The sequence below is a fragment of the Tenrec ecaudatus genome, chromosome 1, assembly GCF_050624435.1.
Source record: "Tenrec ecaudatus isolate mTenEca1 chromosome 1, mTenEca1.hap1, whole genome shotgun sequence".
NCBI classification, from domain to species: domain Eukaryota; kingdom Metazoa; phylum Chordata; class Mammalia; order Afrosoricida; family Tenrecidae; genus Tenrec; species Tenrec ecaudatus.
The window spans coordinates 48,630,627-48,642,912 of record NC_134530.1 but is presented as its reverse complement, the minus strand read 5'-3'; the positions used below and the strand labels follow the sequence as shown (position 1 = coordinate 48,642,912).

The following is a 12,286-nucleotide window of genomic DNA, read 5'->3' as shown; positions in this document are numbered from 1 at the left end:
AGCCTAGAGGACAATATTCCTGCTCAGAGCAGCCAATACACAGAGAAGACCACATGGCCGGCCACACTTTGAGACACGACATCCCTCACTGACCCATAGCCCTACAGGGGACAACACTGGAGACACAGTGTGGGAACTGCACCCAATCTGACCCCACCACACTGAGGCAAAACACTAAGGGCGTGCAAGAGAACAGTAAGGGGGGCAATGCAAGGAGTCCCAAGGGAATACCAAAAACAGACTTTGGGGCCAGGGCATGGCACCCCATCAGACTCATCCAGAAAACACTCCTAAAGGTCAACAAACAGACCTTGAACTATTTACAGGATATTTTTTATGTCATTGGTTTGTTGTTGCTGTTGTTTTCTTTTCTTTTGTTGCTTTGTTTTGCTGTCGTTTTTGTGCATATTATTATCTCTCCAGGTCTATCTAGATAACATTAGCGGGATAAACAATCTGGAGGAGAAAACTCCGGGAACCAACAGTTGCAGAGGGACATGAGAGAGGGGGCGGTGGGGAAAAGGAAGTGGTGTTAACAAACCCAGGGACAAGGGAGCAAGTGATCCAAAATAGGTGGCAAGGAGGGTGTAAGAGGCCTGGTAGGGCTTGATCAAGGGTAATGTAACCGAAAGGAATTACTGAAACCCAAATGAAGACGGAGCATGATTGTGGGACAAGAGGAAGTAAAAGGACATAGAGGAAAGAGCTAGGAGGCAAAGGGCATTTATAGAGGTCTAAATATAGGCATGTACATATGTAAATATATTTATGATGATGGGGAAATAGATCTATGTGCATATATTTATAGATTTAGTATTAAGGTAGCAGATCGACATTGGGTCTCCACTCACATACTCCCTCAACACAAGAACACTTTGTTCTACTAAACTGGCATTCCATGATGCTCACCTTCTGACACAATCGCTGAAGATAAAGCGGGTGCCTAAGCAAATATGGTGAAGAAAGCTGATGGTGCCCGGCTATCAAAGGATATAGCATCTGGGGTCTTAAAGTCTTGAAGGTAAACAAGTGGCCATCTAGCTCAGAAGCAACAAAGTCCACATGGAAGAAGCCCACCAGCCTGTGTGATCATGAGGTGTCAATGAGATCAGATATCAGGCATCAAAAAACAAAAAATCATATCATTGTGAATGAGGGGGAGTGCAGAATGGGGATCCAAAGCCCATCTGTAGGCAACTGGACATCCCCTTACAGAAGGGTCGTGGGGAGGAGATGAGCCAGTCAGGGTACAGTGTAGCAACGATGAACATACAACTTTCCTTTAGTTCCTAAATGCTTCCTCACCCCACTATCATGATCCCAATTCTACCTTAAAAATCCAATTGGACCAGAGGATGTACACTGGTACAGATAAGAACTGGAAACACAGGGAATCCAGTACAGATGAACCCCTCGAGACCAGTGGTGAGAGTAGTGATACCGAGAGGGTGGAGGGAAGGTGGGGTAGAAAGGGGGCACTGATCACAAAGATCTACATATAACCCCCTCCCTGGCAGATGGGCAACACAGAAGTGGGTGAAGGGAGACACTGGTCAGTTAAGACATGAAAAAAATAATCATTTATTTATAAATTATCAAGTGTTCAAGAGGGAGGATTGGAGAGGGAGAGGGGAAATGAGGAGCTGATACCAAGGGCTCAATTAGACAGCAAATATATTGAGAATGATGAAGGCAACAAATGTACAAATGTGCTTGACACAATGGATGAATGTATGGATTGTGGTAAGAGTTGTATAAGCCCCCAATAAAATGATTTAAAAAAAATTCCTGTGGAAGTTACAGCCAGCCTGGAACCGTGCCCAGGCCTGGGTGTGCCAACACACATGGACTTGCTGTCAACCCAAATATGTTTGCATTCAAAGGAACCTTGGAGACCACGGAGTCCAGTCCTCTCCCTCTGAAGACAGTCAGCTCCTCTTCAGCTAATGACTCAGAGGTGCGAGGCTGGGAACATTCATCACAACTCACATGGAGCCAAACCACAGGAAGCAGAGGAGAGAGCCAAGAAGGGCGAGAGGAAGCGGGAGAAGGCCTCCTACCGCCACGCTGGACAAAGCACTCAGACAGACACTCTTCTTTGAAAACTCTCCGTGGTTGCTCCTCACAGAAAAAGTTAAACATTCATGAGTGCTCAAAGAAAAAAAAAGACGGGACTAAAAATCGCTTTCTCCTCTCATTAGACATGTCACGAGCACTTCTCCTTACTACGCAACAGCTCAGAAATAGTATTTTGTCATGTCTACCTGTATTAGGAGGTCATCAAATACTGGAATGCCTCCCCCATTATTGGATACTTTGGTCCTCCTATTTTTTTTGTAATTTTCCAATAACAGTTTAAAGTACTCCTGTGGAAGTTTATAAACGGATTTTAAACTGTTTTCTATATATTTAGCTGGCAGCAGGTAGTTTCCTAAAACAGAGATCCTCTGAGATCCTCGTGCCTGTAGGTAAGGTCAATGCAGAGCACCGAGGCGCAGGCAGAGGGACTCGATCTGTGCCACCAGCGCAGGCTGACTGGCCACAGGGTCTTGGAGCGTCTCTACCAGACAGGTTGGGTAGTAGAGTCAACCTTGCACTCACCGGCCCAAACAACTGGGGCTCAGGCAAGACGGGCAGACTGCACTGACTGCAGTAACCAACAGGGGAACCGGCTTCAACGTCGTCACTTAAATGGTTTAAGGCAAAGGATGCCACAACCTTGGTGGCAGATACGTTTTCATTTATTGCCGGTCTTGGGGGATTTCTAGGGTATTTCCTGCGAAACCGAAGGTCAGCTCATTGGGTGTTTCTCGCATGGGTCCTCTGCTGAGTGTTTTCTCTGCAGGAGCGGAGGGGCAGGATGCCATAACAAACACACGAGTGCCAGACCAGCGCCGGCACCGGCACCAGCATGGCACACTCCCCAAAATGGCGCGGGGTCCATGAAACCTTTGGGGGCTTGAGCAGTAGAACCAAAATGAATTTCTCTCAACTAGAAAACTAAACAAATAACCTGGCTTATGTCACTTACACCTGTTTCCCTCCTAGAATAAGCCCTCTGTCCTTCAGTGAGCCAAAGGAAGAGGGAAACAGAGCTACTGTGGAGAGGGAGCGGGAGGGAGGGACAATGCCCTCTCGAGCTACAGAGAAAAAGGGAAGTGCCAGGGGACACTTCAGGTTCTGTGAGGAAAGAGCTGAGGCAAAGGGAATGTAATCGTATTGACCTAACACACATCCGACAAAAAAAAGGCAAATGTAGTCGGAGTGACAGTAATATAATGGTCTTCTCATAGCTGAAGCGGAGAAAAGGAGCGTGTCTGATAAGTCTACCAATCAGTGAGTACACTTCAAACCCAACTTTCCCCGAGTTATCTGGGGAGAGGTTCACACTCTAAGGGAAAACAAAACAAAAATAAGCACAAGGGGCTAAGGACAACCCCCATCCCTTCTGTATCTGTTTGGCAAATAACAGGTTTACACTCAAAGGGCACAAAGTCTTCTTTTTGTGCTTATGCCAAAAGAATGTTGGCTATGCCAGCAGCCAATGACCGGGCCAGAGAAGAACCTCTCAGTGCCACCAGGTGAACCGGGCAGGACTTCAGACCGTGGAAATGGTGCGGTCCCAGTGGAGACAAGGGCGGCCCGTGGGTCGCAGCCCCATCGCTTGTACTTTGGACTCCAGCCCCAAAGTGAGAGGCGGCCCACCAGCCGCTCACTCCTTTCCCCCCCATTGTTACAGCTGTGGAACCCGGCGGGGCAGGGCGGCTCTGCCTTAGAGGGTTGCCATGAGTCAGAATGGACTTGACAGTCGTGGAGGTGTTTTTGAGGAAACAGGCCGTGGTCAAGAGCAACCACACCCAGGACACTGTCAATTTTGACTCAAGTAGGCAACGCGCAGTGCCCACTCAAACATGACGGCCACCACGCGGCTTTCCACAATGTGTGCTGGCTGCCCTCTTTGAGTGCGGCCCCACCGCAGCCCGTTTCCCTGTCAGGTCAAAATCCCAAGCACATGAGCCCTAATGGCCATGTGGTGCTCACACTGTCCTTGTCTCCATCTGCCACAACAGAACAGTCTGGAACTAGTTTGAAGCCCAGGCAGCAAGCGACACGGACATTCGTTAACTCTTACTCAGAGCACTGGAAACACCCAGGGGAAACTCACTGCAGTCAAGGCTGCAGGGAAAGGCCAACAATCACCAGGATGCCAAATCCCACAGTGGGAAGAGCCAAAGCATCTGCACACAAACACTCTGACAGGCCCAGCTGGGATGTCCGCGTGTCAAGACCTAGGTCAAGTTCACTGGCACGTGCTGGCAAGGGCACGCACACACACTTACCTTACCAGAGCGTCTGGCTTGCTCAGCTGGTTGTTAGGAATACAGTTTTCCATTAAGTCCTTGTGTGCACTGGGGCTCTTGCTCGTGCACTTCTGCTTCTTCTCGTTCTTGCTGGAGGAGGAAGGGATACTCCCATTGGTGGCGCTGTGACTTCGCGGTGAGGAGTTCACAACTCCACTGGCATTTTTGTAATTTTTTGAGGAAGCAGTGCATGAGTCCTCTTTTAAGAGGTTTTCTGTACTTCCCACAAGATCATTATTTAATCTTTTACTATTGATATGGTTCTCCATATACTCAATCTCTTGTATTTTAGAGTCTACAGGGGGTAGGATATTGTTGTTATTTATTCCAAGGTTGTGCTTTTTGGCGTCCTTGTCCTTCTCTTTCCCCCTTTCTCTGTACTCGATCTCTGGCAGAGTGGCGGGAAGTTTTTTGTTGGCCGGGATACCTCCATTGTGGTGTATAAGGAGCGAGGAATCCAGGTCAGGTAATCCTTTGGCTGCTACAATACCGAAAACCAAACAAACAAACAAGAACCACACCAGAGTATTAAGTTTGCAAAGAACATAAAAGAAGCTGATTAATCAAACTGCAACATCTCTGCTTATAAACTCACTGTAATTGCAAAGTCATGAAGTGCAATAACCATAGCGCATCGTGTTAACTTCAAAAGGCAAATCCAAGTAAGTCTGACAAGTGGCACATTTGGAAAATTGCGATCATTCATAAGTGCCAGCCACTAAGTCTGGGCCCTCAAAATAAGATCAGACTTTTAAAAATGAAGGCATACTTTCTCTCTCGGTCAAATGAAACTCGTCTCTAGCATGCCTGTGAGTCAGGGTCGACTCCATGGCAGTGACAGCAGTGAGTGAGTTGGTTGCTATTCACTGGAGTCAGAGGACCCAGGCATCTTCCAAAGAGGCTGTAACCCTTTGGATTAAACAAACTGCTAATTAGGAAGTTACTGCAAAGAGAGAGGCCAAATGAAATCCAAAACGAATTGAGATGTTAGTGTCCAGAACATTTATCCTTTTTCTGACCAGTGGTAGTGACTTCGGCAGTTTGTGTCGTTTACTAGGCTACTTGTAAAGAACATTCTGCATCAGGTCTACCTGTCTCGGCTACAGCGGATGAAACGATGTTTGTCACCCCTCAGGCCAGAAAATAAGACTTTGGATCAACTAATAATATGGCACCAAACTTCCAACATTCAACCCAAAGCAAGCAGGTATCATGGGCAGTTCTATGGAGTAAAAGCCTAAGAGAGACGTCCCATGAGAGAGGGCTCACGTATCACTCCATGAGGCACTTAGGATAGGGGCGCTCGTCAGGAAACTTTCAACTTGGAAGTCACAATTCTACATTGGTCTACATGTCTATCTTGCTTATGCTTTGGCTTCTGGCTTCCTTCAGTTACACAATCACATAGATTTTTTAACATCTCACTGCTGATAATGCAGACTTTTAAATATTCAAAACCAATAAAATATTTTTAAAACTTACTGAAAAGCACATGGTCTTCAGATAAAATCACCCACACTCCGGGAGAGGTGCCCAAATGTGGCCCAAAAAGGAACCCCAGAAAGCAAGAAGATGCGTGTTAACCATCCCAGGCCCAGAAACTCTCCCCAAAGAGAAAAAGGCTCCACACCGACTTGTCATGACTCGTGTACTGAGCCAACGGCTCTGGAGTAAAGACCTACCTTCCTCCGCCTCTTTTTCTTGTTTCTGCAGCATCTGCTGCTCCGGAGGGAGGGCTTGTTGAAGAAGCTGCATGTAAAATTCGTTCTCTTTTTGCACTTCCTTTTGCTTCCTTAGCCTCATTTTGTAGCTGACATAACTTTTGAAGCCAAAACCCAACGTCACCACAGGGTACCCGATACTAAAAAGAAGACAGTGCAGCTAGTGGTTTAAGTTAAAACCCAGTAACTTATGCAAACAAGCACCTCTACAATGAAAAAATAAATCCTAGTTGATGGTAGGTGAAGAAAACCTTCAGGTCACACATACATACCGTATATACTCGTGAATAAGCCGAGTTTTTCAGCACAAAAGATGTGCTGAGAAACTGGGGTTCGGCTTATACACAGGTCAGTGGTACCCCAGCAAGGTGTAACATCTCGCTGGGTCCCCCCCTCCCCCCCAGGTAACGGAACTAGCGCCCGTTGTCTCGCAGGTGATTGCCTTTTCTTCACTGTTCATTCAAAGCCCTGCAACACTGCAGGGCTTTGAGTGTTTGTTTACTCACATCTAACCAATCAGAGCCGTCCTACGACGTGTATCTCTGAATAAGCCTTTTAAAGACCGTGTGCGAAGGATGTGGCATGAATGGATGTCATCTGGTCAAGCCCGACTAACAGAAGGAGGAAATTTCATGAAGCCTGACATAGAGTTAATAGCAAAGTGGATTCGAGATGCATGGGAAGACATTCCAGAAGACATGGTGCAACGTGCCTTCCAGAAATGTAGTATTAGTAATGCCATGGATGGCAGTGAAGACTGCGCTTTGTATGAAAATGACAGCAGTGATGGTGATGACAGCGATCTCAGTGAGGACAGCGCCTATGATGACCTCACACCAGCTGAAGCTCTGCATTGGGATACGGATGATGATGAGGAATCCAGTTTTGAAGGATTTTAACTCTTTACATTTTAGCTTGGTTGATGATTGAGCTCAGGGAATAGTACTCTTAAGGTATCATTGTTTTTGTTGAGCCTGTTCCACTTACTGTGCTGGTTTACTAATGTTAAATGACTTGTTGTCCTTTTATTTAAAATAAATATTTAAATACATTACCCCACTGATGGCTCAATTTTTAGTAATTTTATTTTCACTTGTTTTGATTATTGAAACTCACCAATAGCTTCTGCATTTTCCACCCTGGGCTTATACTCCAGTCAATCAGTTTTCTGGTTTCCCAGGTAATAATTAGGTACCTCGGCTTATACTAGGGTCAGCTTACATTTGAGTGTATACAGTAAATATAATGCCGGCTGTGGAAATAGGAGGCTAGTCCAACCCTGTGGCCACAGCCCAGGGAGCAGCAGCCCCTGCTAGACCACAAGCAGAGGCCTCCCATCAGACTTTGGTGGTCTTCCTCCTAATTATAAGGGGTCACCCCAGTGGCCAAATGTTTCTTGAGGAAACACTTATTTTTAAAAACACAGAACTGCCTTGTGTTAGAACTTACACATATGTATGTTCTTAACAGGGTAGAGATGTTATGGGTGGCTACAAATAAACATAGTTGTTAAAAAAAACCAAAAGGACATCTTGGTTTTCAATACCAGAAGGCTGAGTCAAATTCAGGTATCTACATGCACTTAAACTTCTTGCTGCCCGAGAGGTGCCGTCTCCAGCAAGTCTTGGGAAGCCAGCTCACAAGTGCCCTGTCATATATAAATCCAAGAATCATTTAAAAATAACCTGATCACCACCAGTGCCGGCATTTGGTATGGACCACCAAACTACATGAGCTACACTTAAACCTCTAATCTCTGTGAGAATAAATCGAACAATTTGCATTCACCTCATCAAGATATCTAATCTTTTCAAAGCAAATGCTGTCAAATCCCCATTAAGCTTCATTAACATTAACATTAAAATTCATCAATTATAATTAGCCTAAATATAGTCTCACCTATAAATTTAAAGTGACAAGTTTTATAGACTAGCTTTATTTAATTTATGTGTTCGTGAAAAGAGTTTTAAAATATTAGAAATAGCCTGGTCTTCATTTGTTCTTGTTTATTTTGGCTTTCTGCCACAAACGCTAACTGAAACTGGTACATTTAAAAGAAAAATATATATTATGGTGTGATTTCCACAAAAGATACAAATAAGAAGCACACTTATTTTTTTTTAATGTTCTATAGATAAGTTAACATGGACAATGATATCTTAATATTCATTATCTTTGACAGAGTAAAATATTTCTTTTAAAACTCGTAGTAACACTGTTTTTAAAATAGAAAATTCTAGGTTCATTTTAGCTTCAAGCATTAGCCATATATTTCATTCATACTTTTTTGAGCCAGTATAGGATTGTAATAAAAATAGCAAGCACTGAGGTGCTTGGCAATAAGCTAAACACAATACCTATCACCTCTCACATGGGCAAATAAAATAGGCCCTCGCTAACGTGGGGAGGAGAGCTGAGGCCAGCAAGGCAGTGTGCCCAAGGCACAGGGCTGGTAGGCAAACTCTTAGGCCGAAATTGAAGGCTCATGCTTTGTACCACCTGCTGTGCTGCTTTCTGGGCTCATGTAAAAACAAACAAAAAAACCCTGTAGCTGAATTTACCAATTTTGTGGAAAGGACAAATAAATTTCAGATTAGAAAAACACGTAACACACTCACCAGTGAGCAGCAAACGGACGACAAAGGTCTACGTGAAAATTTTTGAGGTCTTTAAATCTAATTGCTGCTTCAATATAAACAAAGAGTATCCAGAGGGACACTGTCGGCAAGCACACTCCCCTTTCTGTGGGAAAGCAGCAGAGAGAGAGGGTCAATGACACAGCAGCCAAGGGAGCAGAAGAGGTGGGTTGGGAGGCTCAGTCAACTACAGTAATTTTCGCCAAGACTTTTAACCAAACAAATTAATACACAGCAACTCGATCCAAACTAACCTTTGTAGATGATGAAAGATACCAAGGTGCTACGGAATCATAGACAAAGTTTAAAGACAAATATTCTGGGAGAAAATATCAAACTATATATAAAACAAAGGGCTTATGGCCCCAATATAGAAAAGTGCCTACAAACCAGTAAGATGGCAACTGAAGGGAAAAACGTGCGTGTCACGACGGACACAAAGAGGGGAACAGCATCCTAGGAAAGATGCTTACTGTTCATCAGGAAATGCAAATTTAACCTCTCTCGTAGGACAACCATGTGCAGACTTCCATAGTCAAGTGTGGAGAAAGGTTCACTCTCAAATTTGATCTAGAAATTCTGTATCTAGGAATCTGGGCTATCGAAATACAAAAGGGTCTTGGGATAAACATATGAAGTAAGTAATACCATAGTATTATTTACAGTAGTAAGCATTCAGAATTAACATAAGTGTGCATCAAGGAATTGTTTAATTATGATATATCTATATAATAAAATGATGGAGCTTTTCAAAGAATGAAGATTGGTATGGACATGGTGGGTCACACAAAAATCAGCTTAAGAATGACTTGCCACAAAAATTAATTTTCTGACATTTAAGTATTGTTCAAAATTTTTTTTCTTAAAAACAAGCTCCTACTTCTTGTGTAACTACGAACAAATTTCAGGGGAAGTAAAAAACTTAACCTGCAACAAAATAAATAGAATGAAATTGTGGCATGAGTTTCCCTGGCCTTTCAGAATCAATATCTGTAGGGAATGACTAATGGGTTTGCTATCCCTCCATTGTCCAGTGTGTTGATATATTTTTACAATAACAACATCTATGTTAGAACATGACAAACTGGGTGTCTACGAATGTGCTTATCTGGCACAGCTCTTTTGAAAGGACTTGGACAAGAACATTACCAAGGAGAGGAGAGGGAGCAAATACCAGCACCTGAAGGGCTGACTGGCTAAGGTGCTTTGGGATAACGACAGAAAATCCAAAGAATCTTTTACCCAGAAAAAAGGCCAGTTAGTCTACTTTCCTCATTTAATTGAAGAGAAAAGTGAGACCCAGAGATTAAGCAAATTGTGTCCAAGTTCAGAGAGTCTTCCTGTCTGCTGAACCCCAGCGCCCTTAGACCTAGTCAGTGGAGTAAGATGACACAGGAAGCTCTGGGAAGCAGCCAACTGCTTCACCCAGTCATAGCATTTAACATACTCCCCCCAAGTTCTCCCCACTGGGTACAAAGAAAAACAACTCACAGGAAAAGGCATTTTCAAAATAATTTCAAAATGTACTATTTTCAAAAAATCTGCATTCCCTTCGCCTCTACTACATTCTAAAACTGCTGTAGCTATGGCGAGCACCTTCTAGGAACAAATGCAGAAAAAATCGCCTGCAATTCCACCATTATAAAAAAACAACACATGGAAAGCACTTCTGAGGAAGCATAAGAAATCAAGTTTTATCACAGTTTTGTATACTGGTTCTATCGTTCCCCTCTTAACAGCGCGGGAAAGAAGTTTCTCATAATTTCGTCATTTTTGGTAACCGTATAAAATTTCACTTCAACCCCTAAATTCTAACCACTGGAAGAAAAGTAACCTCAAGTTAAAAAGGTTACACTCATATTTGTCTGGTTCAGTAAGAACAAAATGTTTGTTTGTTTATTTGTTTGTCTTTTTAAGCATTCAAACCCCCTGTCACCAAGTCGATTCCAACTCATCGAGACCGTACAGAGGGTTTCCAGGGCTGTAAATCTTTGAAAGCAGATATAAAAAAAGAAAATGCAAGAACTATTTTCTCCCTAAGAGTGGCTGGCAGATTTGAACCACCAATTTTGAGGTCAGAAGTCCAACACTTACCCGAGAACGCCCCTGGGGCTCCTTTAAGCACCAGTCACCCCAAATTAAAAGAGATTTTGCAGTGTAACTCTTTTAACACCCATTTCTCAACTCATTTCCTCAGAGCGGCCAGTCACACTTATGACATTCGGGCGGCCCCCAGTGACCTGGTTTTCAGGAGGCTCCACAACACTGATGTGAGCAGTTTCTTTCCAACTACTGGGGCATCTATTAAATTCAGGGCATCGTCAGAGTTCCTCAGTCACATGAGACTGGGGCTGGATGGCTCTCTCAGACATCGTCTAGCACAGGGTGGAGAGGAAACGGAGACACACAGGGGGTGATGAGAAAGAAGGCTTTCACTACAAGGTGAGGCCCGGGACCAGGGAGTACAACTAGCAATGTGCAGTAATTAAATAAAGCACACCACAGCACCTTCACACGAGCCTGTAAGCCAAATCAGACTCAGGGGAATACTAACTACGGAGAACGCCACGCTCGTACCAGATACTTTAAAGTGCTCCGTGGGTGAACATCACCCTCTGAGCAGCTCTGAGAAGATGCTGACTGCTGCCCCAGAGAGCCCTTACTAGTGTGCTCTCAGTGGTGGCAGCTGGACTTAACAATCAGCTTCGTGCAGCCAAACGTGTCGCCAAACGTGATGCTCTGTGGGCCAATCCTCACATCCTAGTGCCTACCACACTCACGCTCTCCCGGGGGCCCGGAGCTGTCACAACAGCTCCCTGATGGTAGTTTGGCGTAACAGAAGCTGTGGAGGTCTGCTCACAAAGGCTAGAGCACCACTAGGAATTCAACTCCTGCCACTGAGTCGATGCCGGCTCATGGTGACCCTACAGGCCAGAGCAGAACTGGCCGTGGGCTTCCAAGACTGCACCTCTTTATGGGAGTAGGAAGCCCTCTCCCTCCCTGCCATGGGGTGGGCTAGTGGTTTTAAACTGCTGACCTTGAGGATTGCTGCCCAACAGGTAACCACTAAACCACTAGGGTTCCTACACGAAACGGTAAAAAGACTTAAAATACCACACAAGGAAAAGTTGATGAAACCACAGAGCTATTTTGCCTGTGGAGGAGTGGGCTGGATTGTGCTGAGCTGTGAGAGCCCCCAATAAAATTCTTTTTCAAATGTTAATATGGAAGAGACGTTACACTCATGCAGTGTGGTTCTAATGCCGGCATCCACGGTTTGAACTCTAGGGTGTGACCTGTAGCCCGATAAAATTCTGAGGAAACTGTTTGTGCATTCCTATAGATTTTCCTCGGGAAAGCCTCTTTAGAACCTCAGAGAGATGAGGAAATTCAGAAACAACTGAGGCCTATTGGCTCAGAAACGTGAGGAAGAAGGTTTGGGTTCAGTATGGCCAAGAACTACTATAGCTGCACAGAAGAGAAGAAGGTGCCAGGAACGGAGTAAGTTCCTTGTCCCTGTAGGTTTTCAATCAGACAGAGAAGCACCACATGGCAGGGATTCCTGTGC

General features: G+C 44.5%; 1 protein-coding gene across 1 annotated transcript in view; it reads right to left on the bottom strand.

Moving 5' to 3' along the window:
• Nucleotides 1-12,286, bottom strand: part of MACO1 (macoilin 1) — a 69,226-nt gene that overhangs the window by 36,445 nt on the left and 20,495 nt on the right. The window contains exons 4-6 of the mRNA XM_075552605.1: nucleotides 8,701-8,824; nucleotides 6,044-6,222; nucleotides 4,341-4,842 (exon numbers count right to left, since the gene is read on the bottom strand). Coding sequence (XP_075408720.1) covers nucleotides 4,341-4,842; nucleotides 6,044-6,222; nucleotides 8,701-8,824 — 805 coding nt within the window. The remainder of the gene's footprint in view (nucleotides 1-4,340; nucleotides 4,843-6,043; nucleotides 6,223-8,700; nucleotides 8,825-12,286) is intronic.